Here is a 20,923-nt window from a genome sequence, read left to right as displayed (position 1 = left end):
GGAAGGAGGGACTTTGTAGAAAACGAAGCGTGAGAGAGGCGGGGCATAGAGGACCTACAATAATGTACAGTATTTGAAAAAGAATGTGTTTTTTGAACATTAAAGCATGTCAACATATTCTGTTACACCAAATACACAAAATAATGATCTTTAAAAAAGTATCATATGACCCCTTTAAAGGAGTAGTTCACCCTAAAATTACATTTTTAATCACCATTTAAGCCCCAAGGTGAATAACATGTAAAACTTTTTTCTGTGAAACACAAAATGAGATATTTTGAATAATGTGCACACTTATCCCATACAATGAGAGTTTAAAGAGACAGTTCACCCCAAAATTAAAATTCTATCATCACTTACTCAACCTTGTATTATACCAAATTGTATGACATCATATCCTCTGTGAAACACTAATTGTGAAATACAGCTGTTTTTGTCAATACAATGAAACATTGGACCCTACTGACTTTCATTATATATAAAACAAAGGTTGGAACAACATGAAGTTAAGTAAATGATGACAAAATGTTCATTTTTGGGTGAACTATCCCTTTAAGGTAGCTAGTATTTCTGTTAGATATATAGTATCTTGGCAAATATTATGAAAACATAGGTGGATGAACTGTTCTAGTAAGTTATAAAACTGTTTATTACTCGTTACAAAATGTTACATAGCAACCTTGAGTGTTACCCCAAACATTGTTGGAGTAAATACATTTCTTGAAGTGTAGTTTCTACTACTAATACATCAAAAGAAAAAAAAAAGGAAAAAGAAAAATATAATTGATTACCCTAGGAGAACTGAGTTACTTTTCAAATTTTCTTGGTACTTTCCCAAAATCTTTTGTGCAAAGAAATCATGCTTTTATAATTAAAAACTCTTTTCTGGCAAGTGTTGCACTTCATTTAATACAGACGCAAATTTGACTGCTGCCAGCACTTACAGACCTAAAGTTCAAACAATATCTAAAATTTTAACTGTTAGCAAACCTTAAACAGAAATGGATGAAAAACCTGTGTGGGCTTTTCTAAGTGCTCCTAAAATGTATTTTCCCCAAATGTAGTTTACATTTCAGTTGTATCTCCTGATAAAAAGTCCTCTGAGTAAGCAAGTGTACACCAGCAAATACAAAACTCACTTTCTGACACTTAAGTAGTCCTGCATTATCCACTCACCATCCAAAATCGCTCTTTAGCTCCACAGTTCAGAGCAGTCAGAAATTACAGTAGTGAGTGAACATGATACAAAATGTGTTCAGTTTGTGAAGGTTATGTACAAGCACCTCAGTCCTACATTTGACAAACACATTCCACATTGCTCTGGTGATCAGAAGCGAGTTTGGCTGGGTGTGAGAGTAGCTGAAAAGGAGGCCAGCAGACAGTGGTCAAAGAAGCTTGTGAAGCCTACCTCACATTGTATCACTGACATTTAAGATTCCTTCAAGGAAAGCGTAGTTTGTTTTATTTACATGTAACCGTGTAACACACCAAACTGCAATACTCGGGTCTCTTTTTTGCGACTTTATCAAATGTGATATCTCATTGCTTAACCCTTGTAGGATTGAAAAATAAACATATAAAACTACCACATTGTTACATTTAAAAAAAATAACAACAACAACAGCAACAAAAAATGTACAGTCAAGAGTAATGTGAAAGGGTCCAACATTTACCCAGGCAGCTCTTGCATTATCGTATCATAGTGTTTCAGATAAAAGAGCTCTCAGAATGGACTGAAATAGCATTGTTGCATTGCTCTGATTTGTCACTCGACTTTCCTTTGGATGCCTCCATGGACATCGTGCCCATCTCCACTTGGGCACCTGTGCCAAGGCAACATGTCTTCGAACAAGCCAACTGACACTTTCAAACAGACCGGTGAGAACAAGCCACAATCAGCCCAGTTGGCCCCTGTTCAAAGAAAAGTGCAAATCAAAAAACTTGAGTGGCAAGAAGGTAAATAACAGAAATAACTGCTCCCATGTTAAAACGTTTATAAAACACTGCTATTCGTTGGGTACATAGTGTGACCATGCTTGATGGGATTTTCTGGGGAGCATCAAGTCTGAGTTAAGCATGGGCTGGGCAGGTCCGGCCAGGGAATATCAGACTGAGTCACCTAGGAAAGTTTAGTGCTGGGGTGCACTGAAGAGAGTTGAGGGGGACTGAAAGCTGGCTGGGGGTGAAGGGCCGATATGGGGTAGAGGCCAGGGTGCAGAATGTCCCCGTATGAGGTACCCACTTGGTGCCTGTAAATGTGGGCGGGATTGGCAGCCAGGAACTGTCTTTGCATCATTAAGGAATGAATAGCGAAGGGGGGCATGAGTGGTGACAGAACAGCCTGGTTCTTCAAGTACTGCAGTGGATGGGAGTAACTTGGGGTAACGTGAGAGCCCAAGCTTTCATACATGTCCTGGACCTGAGATACAAATGTCCCTGGATACAGCCCTTGGAACAGGTGGGAGGGGAAGGGGATCTTGTGGCCCTCTGATGTGTAACTATTGATGTGCGCCATGTGAGTTGGTTCTGCATGTTTCATGGACTCACTCTCAGCTTCTGGTGTCCTAGGTTTCCCTGGGCCGTCTCTTTGTGTCGAGCAGTGCAAGGGTGTCACAGCCCGGATCTTCTTCTCCGAAGGTCCGTTTTCCAAATCCTCAAGGGTCCTTTTCAGTGGCCGCGCAGTGCAGATATTCTGTGGGCTGCTTTTGGCGCTCAGAATGGGCCGAGCCATCTCATCGATTTTGCATCCCAAGGACTCTTCGCCTCTGCCGTTGTGTGCTTTGTCCAGAATCTTTGAGTGAGATTCGGGGACCTTTTTAGACATGGACACAGTCATAGGAGGAACACGACAGGCCCTGGGATGGTAATCTATGCTTGAGCTCTGACTGTTGCCTGCTTGAAAGAGAGAAGAGTTTTTAATGTCCTGTTGTATTGTGGGATGTGGGATGCCACAGAGAGAGGATGTGGAAAGAGGCAGTTTGTGCGGAGAGGATTTTGGGAGACTCAAATCAGTTGGTTGCTCCTCTGTTACCCTTTCTGGAGGAGGTCCCTTTACTTTCTGACTTAGCTGGGCACTGTAATTCAAACCCACATTGTCGGGATGTTGGCTTGATGGAAAGCCCTGGGCGGTCTCACAGTCCCGAGGGTAAACGTCTCCACTAAGATACTTGCTTATCTGCTCCTTGCACAGGTGGTGCTCGGTTTGTCGGCTGAGATTGTGTAGGTGAGGTGAGGAATAAAAGTCACTCAGGAAGCTTGGAGCCTGGCCAGGACGAGGCATCTCAGCAGATTTTTCCATGCTGGAATGGGGGTCAGCCCTCATAAGGTATGGCTCTCTTATCGGGGTAGGCTGTGGCTGGGGAATTGGATCTCCCACACTACACCCCTCTTTCTGAGAGCCCTCTGTTGAGGAATTCCTGCCCTCACTACCTCTGGACTTGAAACTTTGAGCATGCTGGATAACTGATGGCCGTTTGATCACCATGTTGGTCTCTGCAGCGGAAGGAGCCTGGGAGTTCTGCTGCCCAGAAGATGACCCTTCTGTACTACTGCTGGACAACCTCCTACTAACTAATGGAGGTGGCGGTCCGTATGGGTAATTATTACGCAGTCCTGTTCCACTGACTTTGGACAGCATCTTCTTCTTAGCTAATGGGGACATGATGCCAGGATTACCCCTAGGGTAGAGGAGGGGATTAAAATTGAAGCAAGCTTCTTCTTTTTTAGGGGGCTCAGCCCTATCAGGTGGGATTTCTGGAGATGTGAGGGGTTTCTGCTTTAGGGTGGGCAACACCATTCCCACCTGGTTTTGGCCCTCTTTTGGCCTAGACAGTTCAACATTTGCAAGGGCACTCGGAGGCACCTTGCATTCCAGCATCCCATGCTGCCACTGCTCCGGTGTGTGAGAGTTGGGGCGAGGATGACCATGGTGCAGAGGCATAGCAGCAACAGGAAATGCGTCACAATCCTCTGATTTGAGTGGTGCACAATCTTGAGGAAGTGAGGGTAACACATTCCCATTTGCATGCTCATATGTGTTATGGAGCACAGGTTGATCTTCATCCTTGATCACTAGTTGTACACCTTCATCTTCAGAAATAGGACTCTTTGTTTCTCTGTCCTTCTGGGTTAGAGCCTGGTACTGCTGGCTATCCTGCTTCTCTAACAGCTTCTCCTGGAGCTGTTCCATGTCCTCCATCCCCTACAGACACATAGAAATGTACTTAATGGCAGAATTACACAAAGAAACTGGACAAGCATTCATTGCTTCTCATGCTAACACAATTACATTAGTTAAGTCATATGTGGTGACCGAGGTGATAGGTGATACAATATTAAAAGACGTAGACATTTTTAATTGGTATTTTATTTTTGAAACTCAGGAAACAATGAAACGTCCATTTTTCAGTTTACTGTATTTTAATCATACTTTTCTAAAAATCCCAATTAGTTTTACAGATGATTATTGGAATGGGTTGCTTGTTCAGTTAACCATAAACAATTATTGCGCATGAACCTGTGGAATAGTTTTAGTTTAGCTATATCAAGCGAATATTGCTCTAATGCGTAGCCTACACTTCTGCAGTCCAGAATGTGAATAGGTAAAAAGGGTGAAAACTGAAATGACTGACAAAAAAGGCATGAAATTATTCTCTTTTTACCTCAAAGTAAGTTTCAAGGTCCTTCATTTCATGAATGCTTAGTAGTCTGCTTTTGACTGGATTCAGCATACACTTTCGAGGATGGTATCGATATTATAACCAGTCAGACAGAGGAACTGTTTTTAGACAGATGGGAGAGATTTTGAGATCGAATTTCAAAATGTATTTATTCATGTGTTTGAATTGGACTTTAAAATTTGTATCTCGGATTGTAAACTTTCAGTATGCCATTCATAGGTATATCTTCTAATTTCGAGCGGTTCTTTCAGATCCATCGGTCTCTTTCCAGCTCAACCTAGTGAAAGTTTGGGGCATGGCTACTGTAGCAGGCTAAAGCTTTAGAGAAGATATTTAGGCATGGATATGATAGTGTTTGGCGATATGCTCCTTAATCATATCGTCCTATCGTCAGCTAGTGAAATCACAGATACACGATATTATCATGCTAATTTACTTAATTATTTACAGGGTAAATATGGTAAAGAATAATCCTAAGGGTGTAATGAGTGTAGGGGTGTGGGCAAAGGTTGCTTGAAATATGCTTTATTTTTGCAATTGGCGACACTAGTAGCACAGAAACTACATATTTGCCCTTTAAGTTTGCATGCAAATAAATGTCAGTCTGCCCAATGCTGAGAAAACTGTGACTAGGTGGTACTTATGTTGGTTCTAGATGGTCCGATTTGATTGTAAGAGTTTGAGAAAGCTTTATAACTGCAGTAGAAACCTTACACACAAACTTGCCGAAGAACAGCATCTACATGCAAATGGCCAACATCAAAGTATTTTTCAAGACGCGCATATTTTGTGTGCATCAACAGATGACCTTGCGCTTATGCACACCAGGAGCTGAGCTGCAGGCTTAAAGCTGATACCTCAATGCTTTCCCCATGCAAATAACTCTTCTTTCTGCTTTTTAACACAAATGAGATGAAAGATGAGGCTGTGTAAGATTTGCATCATTTCAGAGTTGAACAAATCAATGCCAAAATCCTCAAAATGCAGTCTACTTAAATGAGAGTAGAAAACAGAGTCAGCATGATTGCATAAAAGAGACAGCCGACACCTGCTGCCATCCACCGTGATCCAGAGCATGATGCAAGCTTTGCACTTTGGACAAACTTCACGTGTCTCTAATGAGCAGATGCTTTCCGGAACTTCAGAGTGGTGACAGCGGTGCAGAGGAGAGGCGTGCACCGCCCATCCATTCATTATCAGTGTTGGAGGAAGAGATGCACAGATGTTTGACATCAGCTGGTGTCAAATAAAAGGCTGGCTCATCTCTTTCACTCCATTTCCTCACTCAACCCAGATGAATGTGCAACTGCACGTGAATAATCGCACGTTCATACATCACATTACACAGCACGGAGACAAATAACGTGTCCCAGCTTGTTTTTGTAGGCTTGAAACTAGCATGATTGCCTTGATCTACTATCTGACGACTTTTGAGCACTATTTTATGGTAATTTATACTGTGGATCCTAAATGTATATGTTAATGGTACTTTTGTACCAAGTTGATAGTAAAATAAAACCATTCCAAGAAGAGCAGCTGCACACATGAATAGTAAAATGCTCTTCTTGTCCTTAGTGCTTGGTTAGGTATTAATGTAAACACAGCTGGCTGTTTCAAGTGAATGTAAACAGACAGGACAGAAAAATACTGGATCTGTGCATTAGGCATTGCAGCATAAATGGAGCCTAATAGACTTGTCGCTGTGTATTGTGTCAAACTCAGTGTAAAGTCAGTATTCATGACTTACAATACTGTACAACTGAAGACCCATAATATACAGACAAGTAGTTTTAGTTTATATTTTATTACTTCTTTCAGAATATTTTTTTGTTGTATTGCTTGCATTTTGTTGTTTTATTGCTTGTAATTAGTTTCTTTGATTATTATTTTATTATCTGTAACCATTATTATTATTATTATTATTACTATTTTCCTATCAGGACAGAAAAATACTGGATCTGTGCATTAGGCATTGCAGCATAAATGGAGCCTAATAGACTTGTCGCTGTGTATTGTGTCAAACTCAGTGTAAAGTCAGTATTCATGACTTACAATACTGTACAACTGAAGACCCATAATATACAGACAAGTAGTTTTAGTTTATATTTTATTACTTCTTTCAGAATATTTTTTTGTTGTATTGCTTGCATTTTGTTGTTTTATTGCTGGTAATTAGTTTCTTTGATTATTATTTTATTATCTGTAACCATTATTATTATTATTATTACTATTTTCCTATCTTGAACAGTTACTTTAATAAACTGAAGCAATGCTTATTATTAAACATTATCATCTTGATCATTTTTATAGAATACATAATTAAAGGCTATACATCGTCATTGTTATTTTAGTATTACTGAGGTACTACTATATATTTTAAATTCATTTTTATTTTTGTATGTTCCATTTTCATTTTAGATAAAGTTTTAGTGATGCTTTTCATTTTTAATAGTTATTTTTCAGTTTTAGTCATTTTTAGTACAGCAATTTAAACTAAATGAAATGTTGCTTTGGCAACTAGTTGAAATAAAATAAGTTTACGTTTTTAATACCTAATTTTATTTGTTAATGTTTATTTCAAGTAAAAAAAATTTATGATTTCAGTTTTACTATAATAACAGTAACTATAATAAGCCTGCATCTCATTTGTTTAATTTATGAATTATATTAATATATAATTTCATATAAACAAAATTGAATGCTGCTTTAAAATTGAATATGTCCTATAGCATAAATTTTAGCCGAGTTGTGAGGTTTTCGGTAAGCTCAAATGAGAATGAGTCTCTTACTGGCATTTGCATGGTTTGGATGTAGACATTTGACCTGTGACAGACCACTGTGATGCCTATATATTTCATATTTACATATTTGACCTGTGACGCCTATATTTCTACATGCTCTGATTATACTCCACTGACATGCCGGCCCCCAAGACAACTCCCAGCATCTCTCTCCAGATTTCCTCTCTGAGATCTATAACTCTACTCTAAGTGTTTTTTCCTCTTTTCGGTGCTCCAGTCTTGTCATATCGGCTCTATTTCAAACAGAGAATTCCATTTTAATTTTCTGCCTTGTACAATGTACAATCAATTATCTGGAGAGGCCTTTCAAATTACACAACATACCAGACAGATGAGCTAGGCATGCAGCTGGAAAAGAACCTACAACAGCCCTTTCTGTTTCCACACCATAACCTATTAGTCATTTCATGTGCAGTAGAAATGAATACAGACCGCGTAACGGCTTAGAAATGTGTCTAAATTTGACAAGTCAAGAGAAATTTTCAAACAGCCCTTTCATCTTCTCTGTAATCATTTGCTTATTCATGTGAAAATAATAACTCAATTTTCATACCCTTCCACGGTCGTGCTCTCCTCTTTTCATATTTACGCTTAACTGGAGAGACATTTGCAAATCACCATGGATTTATTGGCTTTTAGGGATAAAAATAAGCACACGGTTTCTATAAGAACAAAACTGTGGCATGGGCCAATGCATGCCACAGTTTTGTTCTTAAAGAAACCATGTGCTTATTTTTTTGCTTATTCACAGCTGCTCTGTGCACAAAATGTCTTGTAGATGAAAAAAAATCTCTTTCAAATTGATTTGTGAACAAAACTCAGAGGGAGCTTATGGAAAATGGAACTGTGGGGAAACCTTGTGCTCTGCAGTCCAGAGATTCACAGAAAATAGCAGAAACGTCAGTCAGGCAGACAAATAGCATTTGATTTCCATGCTGTAGTGCAGCGGTCAGAGCTTCCAAATCAGCCCAAATAATTATGTTAAAACCAGCTGCTCCTGACAGCGCTATTCTCACACGTCTGTGACAGCTTATTTGTTGAGGAGAGGAAAGGCAGCCAGCCTGAAGTGGTCTGTCATGGTTGTTCTTCCAGCCAGCTTTTTGGGGACCAGGCACGTATTATATCTGTATTATTATTCTGCATTTTTTGCACTGAGATCTATGACAGCCCAAAGAAACCATGCACACTGGACAGGAATATGGTGAAACGCTTTTCAAAGAAATTCTTATGCTCACCAAGACTGCATTTATTTATTTGATCAACGAAATACTGTTTTCTATTTTAATATATATTTTAAAATGCTTTATATATATATATATATCTATATATCTATATATATATATATATATACAGTATATATATTGTAATTGCAAAGATGTGTCACATGATCCTTCAGAAATCATGCTAATATGTCAAAAATGTCTTCTTATTATTTTGCTGCTTAATATCTTGTGGAAACTGTGATACACTACCATTCAAAAGTTTGGAGTTTGGAGTTTTTCTATTCATCAAAGAATCCTAAAAAATGTATCACAGTTTTCACAAAATAGAAGAAATTTTGGCATATTAGCATGATTTCTGAAGGATCATGTGACACTGAAGACCATTTTTGCAATTACAATATATATAAAACTGTTTTCCATATTGATGATAATAATCATAATAATAAACCATTATTGTTTTTAGGATGTGATGTATAGCCAAGTATGGTGACCCATACTCTGAATTTGTGCTCTGCATTTAACCCATCCAAGTGCACACACACAGTAGTGAGTAGTGACACACACACCGTGAACACACACCAAGAGCAGTGGGCAACCATTTTTGCTGTGCCGCCCAGGGAGCAGTTTGGGGGTTCGGTGCCTTGCTCAAGGGTCTCACCTCAGTCGTGGTATTGAGGGTGGAAGAGAGCGCTGGTCATTCACTCCCCCCACCTACAATCCTTGCCAGTACCGAGACTCGAACCCGCAACTTTTGGGTTACAAGTTGACTCTCTAACCATTAGGCCATGACTGCCCCTATTAATAATTGAGTGCCAATAACATTTGATAATTGAGCAGCAAATAAGCATATTAGAATGATTTCTGTTAGAGATGCACCGATTGCAATTTTCTTGGCCGATTAGTGTGATCTGCCGATACCGATTTTTGCCGATTCCGATTTTCTTTCGAAGAACTACAATTGATCTACTTATACAAACAAAAATCTACTTTTCTTCAACGCAAAGTTTTATTTTCATAAAAAAACACAAGTAAAAAGTCAATAAAAAATAAGAGCAAATAAAAAAAAGGCAAACAACAGCACAAATAAATGCAATAGAATAAAGAGAGCTATGTTTAAGTGTAAGTTTTTATTCAGTTAAGAAATACTACAGAAAGTAATCAAAGGTAAAATAACACATCCAGTGTTTTCTGTAGTCTTCATTGTAAAAATTAAATACAGATTAATGCTTACCATTAAAGTTATAAAACGTATTCAGTCAAGAGCAGAAAATAATTTTCTTTGTCTTTTGTTCTTTGATTAACATGACAGACAGCAGCAGTAATATTGGACTGCGGTCCCTTTAAAAGTTTATGCACGGACCCAATATACTGTTACACAACATGTGTTCTCTTTCTCAACTATTTAACATTCCAAAACTGACTGTGTTTAACTGGATACTCGCCAAAACGGACATTTTGACATAATTTTGTATGTATTTGAACGTCTTAGCACAGTTAGCCACTCATTTTGGTATTTGTGGCTCACAGGCTGTTTGAGACTGAGCACGGTTTGTGCGCTCCACTAATATAGATCAGTGGTGGTGCGCGCGTTTTGTGTAAGCGCGAAACCTGCGTGAATGACTAAAATAATGCACAATACAAGCACTATTTAACCGGAGCGAATGAGACGTGTGTGAGAGAGAAGGTGTCGTCGGAGAGAAGAGAGCGAGAATGAGCGGCTGACGTTATTGCCTGTGCCGCTGGTAACAAAACGGAACGGCTCGGAATCGGAAAGAAGTGAGACTGATCGGCCGATCACCGATCCAGGCCGATCATGAGGAAAATCATCCGATTCCGATCCCTGGCCGATCGATCGGTGCATCTCTAATTTCTGTAGAATGATGTAACGTAATGATGTAATGATGCTGAACATTCAGCTTTGCCATCACAGGAATATATTAATTATTTTTATATATTAACATAGAAAACAGTTACTTTGAATTGTCTAATATTTTAGCAAAGAAATACAGCCCTGATGAGCATAAGAGACTTCTTTAAAAGAAAAGAAAATAAAAATTTAATTATTCCAAATGGGTAATGTACCTAAGGCCAATTTTGGTGCTAGTCACTTTTTCTGTAAGTTTGGGTGTTGCTTCAAAACAGGCTACAAGGACACAATGAAAGACTGACCGGCTCTGTGACTTCAGCTGAAGCGTCCTTTTCACTCCGAGGTTTTTGTTCGTCCTTTGGCCGCTTAACTGCCGTCATCTTTGTTTTTACAACGACCTCCTGGGCACTGCCCTCCTGTTTGCGGGGTTTGACAGGCGGAAGGGGTTTGTCCTCCTCTCCTTTAGTAAACCTCTCATAGGGTAGGATGAGTCTGAGGGAAAGGAGGAAGTGATACTGGTTAGTAGAATCAGACTGATTCATCATCTGTTTGTACTTCTACTTTAAACATTCCTGTCTTTTTCTGTAACTGTTAATAATAATAACTGTTTCCTGCAGGCTTTATCTGTTATCCAAGACAAACTGAAATTGACTCATGCATGACATCATGAAACAAAAAGAAATGTTTCCTTCCTGTGAACCACTGTTACAAAAAATGTGGTTTTGTTCACAATAGATGACTGTTTTTTTCTTCATATAGACACCTTTAACCCTATGGGCTTGTATGAAATATAATCTCTTAAAACTCATTGGTTTATTTTTAACTTAATTTTTTCAACCATCACGAACAAATTTCCAACACATCTCAAATCACCATTCAATATGTGATAGAAATTGCATTATTAATAATGCCTTTTCAATAAAATGATTCATTTGTCTTGCGAAGGCTACTTTAATTGTTAGCATTTAAATGTAAATATTCATAACCGTATTCATAACACACTTTTACAAATATATAGCTTGGCACACAATATTTACTTTGTTTTTTGATGTCAAGAATGCTCTTCACTGACATTGAATTAATCAAAATGATCAAACATGCAAAAATTGGGGTTATGTTGGAAATTATGTCTCAACTTGGATAAATAAGCACAAATCATTTTCACACCATAACTATTAAAATGGTTGATGTCACTCTTTGTTTTGATTGTCATGGTTTATAAAATAATAATAATATTAGAGTGTAATGTCATATTTTAAAGTCGGCATGAAATGTAAATTTTTCGAAAAGCATGTTATCGATCTCGTCAACAATTCATCCATGCATGTTTATTTTATTTTAATTTTTAATTTTTCTGTTACGCTCAAATATACATCACAATCCAGAATAAAAGATCTGTCACTACATCAGTTTCATTATGAATTTATCGCGACTTGAATCTGTGTCTTAGTCAATGGTAAAACAATCAAATTTGTAATAAAGTCATGGTCAAATTTTCCAAGACAGTTTAAAGTAAAAATCTGTAATTGTTAGTAGACAATCAGCATGATAAAAGTGCATGTAGCTGAAAGAATGGACAGCAATGAACTCTTGCATGAGTGAATACACACAATTAGGCAAATAGGGAACAAATTGTGAATAATGCATGTGATCCTAATGAAAATGCACTTTTTCTGTAATGCTCCACATTCCGTTAGATCAGTACCATCCAGAAAACTAAAAGTGAAGACTAATGAAAATCAAAGCCAAGATGACAGTAGATATGAAATTATGATTTACTTGAGAATGTTATTGGGAATAGAGGTAGACAGCAACATGATCTGCCTCTCTACTCTTGTAGCTTGAAGTTTTTATAATGTGTCCGATGTGATTAATGAGTCTGGCTGGGAACTCTTGGAGGCATGCGGAATAATAAATATATCCTCTAGTACACCAGTCCTAATCCAAATACATTTCACATCTCGTGCATCACGATACACAAATGCAAAAAAGAAGCGGTAGGCGAAGTCAAACATAAATATGATGGAGACCGCTAAAAGTGATAGACTGCTCTATTACAATTATTTGTGATTTTTTGGTGCTTTTTTTGTGGCTACAACTTCCCTCTTTATCATTCCCGTCATTCTTGTTTAAAGGGGTCATATGATGCGATTTCAATTTTTCCTTTCTCTTTGAAGTGTTACAAGCTCTTGGTGCATAAAGAAGATCTGTAAAGTTGCAAAGACTAAAGTCTCAAATCCAAAGAGATATTCTTTATAAAAGTTAAGAGTCAACCACGCCTACCTAAAACGGCTCGTTCTAACACGCCCCCACATGTCTACATCACTATGTGGGAAGATTTGCATAACGCCGCCCAAATGTTCACGCAAAGAAAGAAGGCATAACTTTTATTCTCTCTGTTGCCGCCGCTGCCATGTTGTGGAGCCGCTGTGTGTTTCGTTGTGAAAGCGAAACTACTTTGTTTGGTCTTCCAAAAGAGGACACGACTAGAAATCAGTGGTTAAGTTGTATTTACAACACTGTTCCAGAACACTTCAACCCAAATATTCAGATGTGTGCTGCGCATTTTATGGAGGATGGATGAGGACTGTTTCCTGAACCAGTAGCCTAATGCGTCTGTGCTCAAAGGCTGTTTCTATAAAGTTGGGCAGTTCCAACTTTGCAAGAACAGCCTGGCGCTTCTGACTCACTCCTGTAAGTACATTTTTTATATTTAAATAATTTGTCAATGATGATTCAAACGCAAGTTTTGAGCAGTGTAGAGTAGCGTTTGTTGTTTCTCCGATCACAAATGCAGACATGGTTTTATGTTTACGCAGTGCGATATGCAATGCAACGCGTAAAAAGACAGTATAAGTCATTATAAACAGTAATTATGTCCCGATCAACATAATGTTATTTTTAGCAACGTCATATGACCCCTTTAATAAGATCTGGTGGTATCTCAAAAGGGATTCATCTCCTTTAGTTTGTAGCCGTATGTTTACTCAACGCCGGGATGTTTGGGGCTCTCAGAAGCGGGACGCACTGAGCATGCTCAGACAAGGGCTGTGCGGGAAAACTATGCCGACTGAGGTTTGGCGGCCGGCCAGTGGCAAAGCTAAGCAGGAGCCCAGAGGGAACATTCATCTTCAGATCCCATTACCAAAAGAGTTTAAACATGTTACAGCTGCTAAAAGTGGAAAACGGCTCGGTCCGTGCAGTCAAATCAAAATAGCAGGCAGCTGCCAAATACCTGATTCCCACTGTAATGTTTCACTTCATGTTTACATAATGGAGGTATAATAATGCACACAATGACTTATCTTGTTCACAGCTAATCCTCAGAAATCTCCCTCGTCTGGAACTAAAGGAGTTTTTTTCAAACCCCCACAGACTCCTTGGTGAGCTTAAAGCTGTTCTTATGACGACCCAGTTTTAAATCTCGTGCAAGGGGTGACGTTATATTTACCTTATATTCTCTTTCGATTAGTTGGAGGGAAAATTGATATCAGATGTTACTCTTTTAATTAGCCTATATTTATGTCTGAGTGCTTTTTTTATATGAGTGAGAGTTGAGATAAGAATGGAAATAGCCCCCTGTCACAAGGTGTGAAGTCAGGGAATAAATAATGACAAATATCCTCACTCATTCTCGCCACATGACCATTTATGGGAATAACAAGTCACCGTTCCCTTCCCATTTTAGTTCACAGAGGGGGGAAAAACTGTAAAAAATCTTTCCTTGCAAGTTATGCTATATAGTTTTTCCTCAGAGGGAAACAGTTTTTAAGAGGTTGAGGGCGTCTGTGAGATTAAATTTTTTGTTATTTTCATTGAGCTCATGCAGCTGGCAGATAGACAGCAGTATAACTCCATTTCATACAGCCGGTAAAGGGCACGATGCCAAGAACAGGAAATATGCAATTAAATGTCCCTTTATGAGAGAGAGAGATAGAGCTAAGCAAACACAAAGATTTAGTTTCAACATTGGTCTGGATTCAGATATACATGTACACAGACATTGCTAATTTTGAAATCCTTATGTATTCAAGGTTTTTCTGGCCAGTCTTTAGGGTATTGTGGCTGGATCGATACAAAAATGTTGGCTTTGATGTCAAAATTATAACCTTAGACAACAAATAAACAGCCTAAGGTGACTGATGAAATAAAACAAGGACTGTTAAATGCTAATAATATGTGATCAGTCTTTTTAGCTGTTAATGCACAATCAGTTCTTTTTAAAGCCAACAAAACAAAACGATATGTAAGTGTTCTGCAGTTCATTTGGATGACATGTTTGTATTTCATACATTTTGATAACCAAATACCCCCCCCCCCCCATCCCCCCAGACCCAATGGAAAGAGTGCAATTTTTATGGTTCTACCTTTTTAAAATATTTTTGTTACCACTATTGCACATAACTCAGCTGTATGCAAGTGATCTGCAATTATATCTACCACCTGAAAAAGTGAAATGAGAAAATATCTAAAATTTCCTGAAATTCATGTTTTACTTAGAAAAAGCCCATTTTTTTTTAAATTAATACAATGTAAAAGGACAAAATATTTAACATGGGTATACCTGCAATTTAATTTCATTAAATAATTGTAAATATTTTACTTTTTGTAAATACAAAGTGAAGTATAAAATGTCAGCGAATGAAAACATGACACGCAATACTTATATTACATTCAGTAGTAATATTACATGCAATCCCAAAAAGCTGCAAGATAGAAAGCACATCAAGGACAGGAAGTAGGTTTTGCAAGAAAAGAGCAAGACCACTGACTGGGCCGGCTTCCAAAATAAAAATAAACAAATGGAAAAAGGCAAATGCACCATGTTGTCACAAATGGTGTGGTGGGATACATTTCGCTGGGAAATGAACCAAAAACCTCCTTGATGGTCTGGACGTGTACTCACTGTGGGAGTACAAAGAATAACTTGAAGTGCCACAAGAGCGATCCATTAACAGGACTATTTCCCCTCATGTGGCTGGAAACGAGGCTCATCCCCCTTCCTGTCCCCATCCCAAACATTTCTACAAAGACCTGAGTTTAACCGAACAGAACCGCTGCCAGTAATGTACAAGTGTCATGCTGAGTTTTTCTCCCCATCAGACTTCACTTGTCAGTCCATTACAACTGTACAAAGCTTCACTGAAGATAGACCACTTCTGAGGCCATGGGACTCTTCTCTGAACCATGCTTTTTCTTTTTTCCTCCTTGCTTAAAAAAAAAATGACTGTGTAATTATATTTTGGCTCAATAAATACTTAATGTCAGGCTCAACAAGACATTAGAAAATCAGCAAACAGGTAGATAGATTTTAACATCCACAAAAACATTTGCATCCCCTTTTAGAGCAGCTGCAAAGTCATGAAAACGAATCAGGTCACAGTTCAAGAGCTGTCTGTAATCACAAGCTCTGCTGAAGTTATTTTAGTTCCTCTATTCAGCGCACTGACTGCAACGGTTCATTTTTAGGCCAGATCAACATGTTTTGCAGACTCTGGCTGGGCTCAGGTGTTCTCAAAGCCTCTGTCTTTGAGAACACCGCTTCTGTGATGGAGCAGGAAGCGGCTGCTTATTTATATGAAGGCTGGGCATTTACTCATCACCACCTGCAGATTAAGTTGTGCATATATAGTCACATTCATATGCCATTCAAAACCCAGCACTCTTAAACTGAGGCTGGAATATTAATATACGGATCACATCACCTGCACGCATTTGAAAATGATATTTAATGTGCTGCAGCCACATACTTTATCCATCTGGCTAAAATAAAATGACTTTATTCATGAATATCTTGCATGTGAATTGAAGTGTGAATTTTGTCTGTTAAATAAGCATAAAATAAGCAAAGTGGTGCAGTTTGGAATTTTTTTTTCTCAAATTAAGAAGAGGAATCATCATAAGGAAAGACCGTCAGTGAAAAAAACTGATAAAGAATTGAAAAAGTAAATTCATTTAGAAATTGCTAGTAAATTTCACAATTACAAGGAAATGGCAAGTAAAATTTAAAAAAGTTAAATGATTTATTTATAGTAGACTGAAATAGTATTTTCTTGTAAAACGTACTCTCTGTAATCTCTGTTTTATTTACAACTGTGATATGCTGTTTGTTTGTTGCAGATCCTTCTCCATTTTTCTGCGAAAAAAGAGCTGTTGGAGAACATTTGTGTCTTTGAGCACAAGATAGCACTTTCAAGTTCAACTTAAAGACTGCCTCAACAAATGAATCGTTTATTTTAGAAATCCAGACCTGTGTTATGTGTCACCTTGAGCCTGTTCAAAAGAATCTTATAGACCGCCAAGCCATCGAAAACATCATTTTTAGAGACAAGTACTTTTTATAGCCTTTTAAAGTGGTGCACTTAATATGAACACCTTAATTTATCCACAAAGTGACTTTGCTGTGCAAACTGCCTCCTTGTCATTGATTCAGATGCATAATTGCTTTACGAATCGTGAGGAGAATAAAGCTTCCTGTACAATGTGGGCAGATAAGGCCATCATCACAGAGATAACAGCTCGCTGAAAACCACGACGGTGCGCCCGTACGCTTTGGTCTGCACGCACTCCTCTCGGTTGGGAAGACTGCTGAGTGGGTAATAAGATTGTGTTGCAGCATCTCTCCTAACCCCCCCCATCCATTTTTATATAACACTAATTTCCATAATAAGCAACTCAGAGAACACCGGACCATTAAAATGAATCATACTTAAAGAATGCAACAGTTATACAAAGACCAGCATTCATGCTCCGCTGAGGTGCTGTTTTTCCTGCCACCTTTGCCCGGGGATGTGTTACACATAAGAGCGTGGGCCATTGGGAAAGTGGTGTTTATAAAAATCAAGTGGGGCAAAGAGTAAATGCAGATGTTATCGTGGTACCGGAGGCCCGGCTTATGTAACTCTTACTGAAAGTTGATGTAAACGAATTGTGTATTATTTCCTAGCAGGGTGTAGAAGACATAGTCGAAGAAGGTAATCTACAGTTTGTGTTTTGCAATTTCCTGTGCAGCAGTGGCTGGTGGGATTGTGCAGGAAGAAGCTGTGCTGAGGTCAGTGGGGTTTTCCTGCACGGAGAACTGGCATTTCTGCATGTAATAGGGGAAACGTGAGGGCCTCGCTCTTACAACTTCATTTGTTGCAGCCCTTAACCGCAACCACATGACCAGGGTGGAACCGAAAACCCTGCCAGTGCGCGCCTGATCACAGTAAATTTGAGGTCAATATTAGACACCAACTAGTATTGAGGCTGTACGCAGCTATATGCAGTTGCACAGATGGATGATATTAAAAAGACACCTTTCTAAATTTGTAAGACAGACCTCATTACAACCTCCAGCTAAATTACTCTAAATATAATGGCTGTGGTGTGAATTGAAACTAGAATGGAAATTGCTCTTGAGACTTAATGCAGCTCTCAGTTGTGTTTCATTTAAGTATCTCCTTAGTCTCTAGAAGTCCTTAGGAAAAAATAACTGAATCATTAGTTGGCATGCAGTAAGTGTATAGAGCTACACAATAAACAAGAATAAAATAGCTCAAATTACTTCATTTTTTAAATTCAATTTAACAATTCAAATTATTCAACACAGTCGGAAAAACGTGTCTATGCCTACAGTTACAAAACTCCAAAAATGTACCTATACGTACAATTCACTGTTTCCAGCTGAAATGAACACTAGTGGCAGTAAAACACTTCGACTTTTATTACTTTTGGGGTCAATATTAGACACCAACTAGTATTGAGGCTGTACGCAGCTATATGCAGTTGCACAGATGGATGATATTAAAAAGACACCTTTCTAAATTTGTAAGACAGACCTCATTACAACCTCCAGCTAAATTACTCTAAATATAATGGCTGTGGTGTGAATTGAAACTAGAATGGAAATTGCTCTTGAGACTTAATGCAGCTCTCAGTTGTGTTTCATTTAAGTATCTCCTTAGTCTCTAGAAGTCCTTAGGAAAAAATAACTGAATCATTAGTTGGCATGCAGTAAGTGTATAGAGCTACACAATAAACAAGAATAAAATAGCTCAAATTACTTCATTTTTTAAATTCAATTTAACAATTCAAATTATTCAACACAGTCGGAAAAACGTGTCTATGCCTACAGTTACAAAACTCCAAAAATGTACCTATACGTACAATTCACTGCAGTTTCCAGCTGAAATGAACACTAGTGGCAGTAAAACACTTCGACTTTTATTACTTTTGACACAAATTATGATTACAGGGCAGATTACTGATTAATATACACTTATTTTCACATGTTATGACCTCAGAACCTTTTGTAAACTAATACAATTTGACATTTTCATCACATAACCAGCTCCATATGCATGGTTCTTCTAATGTAATAAACTTGCTCTGGAGCTCACCTGGTACAGCACTATATTTGCGATGTGGAGCGCTCGGTAAGAGTCCCATGAAACACGACTCATGATAAAAGAGCTCAATGACTTGTGGAAGTGAGTTCAAATGACATGGTTGCTTCAGCTAATGTGTTTATCTCGTGTTTGCTATAGTTAACATATCATGGTGATATGTTATTTTCAAATGTGATATTTTATTTCACCAGACATTTTATTTCTAAATGATACGTACAACAACCAACTTAATAAAACATTGCCAGATTCACGTTCATCTGTTTTGGACAGAACTGAACTCACTTTTAGACCAAAGTCTCAAAGTTTGAGACTTTGGCCTCAAAGTGCACTCTAGAAAAAACAAGTGAGATATTAAAGAGATCCTATGAGGGAACTGAAAGTCGAATTTAATTTCTTCCACTTTTATCGCTGGTACATATAAAGATGCTCTCTGAAGAGTGAGTCTTTCGGGCTGGGAGATATTTGTCCATTTTCTTTCTAACTCGTAGAGCAAATAACTAATATTTAACACGGCACTCCTGTGAGCGCGGGTGCCGCTATTAGAACAACATCCTGCAATCAATACTCAGGTTTCCTCTGCCCACTGAAATAGCTCATGCACAAATAGCTCTGTTGATTTACATAAGCTTTACATAATCCAATAGACTTGCATTTGAAGAATAACATTTGGACATCCAGTGTTGCCACAGCAACGTAAAAATATACAAGTACGAATGTATCAAAAATACAGTGCGAGTACAAATATACCAATGCATCATATTATTGTAAACCGACACTTGAAAGACGTCAGTGGCTTCAGGTTTTAAACAAGTATTAAATCATTATTAATGTGATTTGATTCCAGGAAATTCCAGTGCATAAATTCTCACAGCACAAAAATAAATATGACACAGGCAGTACTTGGGTGAATCGCATGAAACCTGTCAAAAATGTCCAGAATGTCTGGGAATGTCTGGGACTATGGGTCATATTTTTTATTGTGCTGTGTACAAAGAAAAAGATATCTTATTTTAGGACCATTATTTTATTATTTATTTACTTACTTTGTGAACTGAATTTAGTTGAACTGAGCACATTTTCCAAACAATTTCCATTAATGTAATAGGAAAAGAGATTTTTTTCTTTTTAATTGTGCATTTGTTATTTTTATTATTTGTCTTTTTCATTTTTATTCAGATTTTTATACATTATATTAACATATTTTATATTATAATTTTTAATACATTTATAGAAATTAAAAAAGATATAATAAATTAGTACGAGAATAACCATTTAGAATAATGGAATAAAACAAAATAAAAAAAGTAAAACAAGTAAAAATGTCAAATAAGAATTTTGTGCAAACTGCAAATAGACAGTCCTGTTAATAGACCTTTTTTTTTTGATTGACATGTTGACATGTTTTTTTATTTTTAGTCTTTTTCCAGAGATTTATTTCAACATTGTGCAATATTTTATTAATATAGTTTTTCTACTATCTCAGCACTGTTCAAGCTGCATTTCTGCTTTTTGGTCACAAGATGGCGTAATACCCAGCTGTGAGAGGCCCACGAAACAGGAAGTAAAACATTACACCAAGAATCACAAACTCAACTGTTTCAAGTCTATTTTTAGCATGTTTGTCTTTGAGTGCTCTCGCTCACAGAGAGCCATTCTCATCTCGCTCGGCACTCCTCAGGCCACATACCAAAATAAAGAAGACAAATAGTTGTTGACATCAACAATTTCATTTTCTCATTCATCTCATTCCACCACTTTGGTGTTGGGGATACTGTACCCGGGATCCAACATTACTGCTTATTAAAGGGGTCATATGATGTTAAGTTGTATTTACAACACTGTTCCAGAACAGTTCAACCCATAATATTCAGATGTGTCCATTGCATTTTATGGAGGACTGTTTCCTGATCCAGGGAGAGTAGCCTACAATGCCGGCTGTTCTGACTCACAGACTGTAAGTACG

The 20,923-nt window shown here is 37.8% G+C and overlaps 1 protein-coding gene across 1 annotated transcript in view; it reads right to left on the bottom strand.

Moving 5' to 3' along the window:
* Nucleotides 1–778: 778 nt before the first annotated feature.
* Nucleotides 779–20,923, bottom strand: part of LOC107596574 (AT-rich interactive domain-containing protein 5B) — a 132,057-nt gene continuing 111,912 nt past the window's right edge. Inside the window, exons 9-10 of the mRNA XM_016287331.1 lie at nucleotides 10,873–11,062; nucleotides 779–4,201 (exon numbers count right to left, since the gene is read on the bottom strand). Coding sequence (XP_016142817.1) covers nucleotides 2,120–4,201; nucleotides 10,873–11,062 — 2,272 coding nt within the window. The 3' untranslated portion in view covers nucleotides 779–2,119. The remainder of the gene's footprint in view (nucleotides 4,202–10,872; nucleotides 11,063–20,923) is intronic.

The sequence above is a fragment of the Sinocyclocheilus grahami genome, unplaced genomic scaffold (genome assembly GCF_001515645.1).
Source record: "Sinocyclocheilus grahami isolate Dianchi unplaced genomic scaffold, SAMN03320097.WGS_v1.1 scaffold221.1, whole genome shotgun sequence".
In the NCBI taxonomy this organism is placed as follows: domain Eukaryota; kingdom Metazoa; phylum Chordata; class Actinopteri; order Cypriniformes; family Cyprinidae; genus Sinocyclocheilus; species Sinocyclocheilus grahami.
This window is presented reverse-complemented; position numbering and strand designations above follow the sequence as displayed.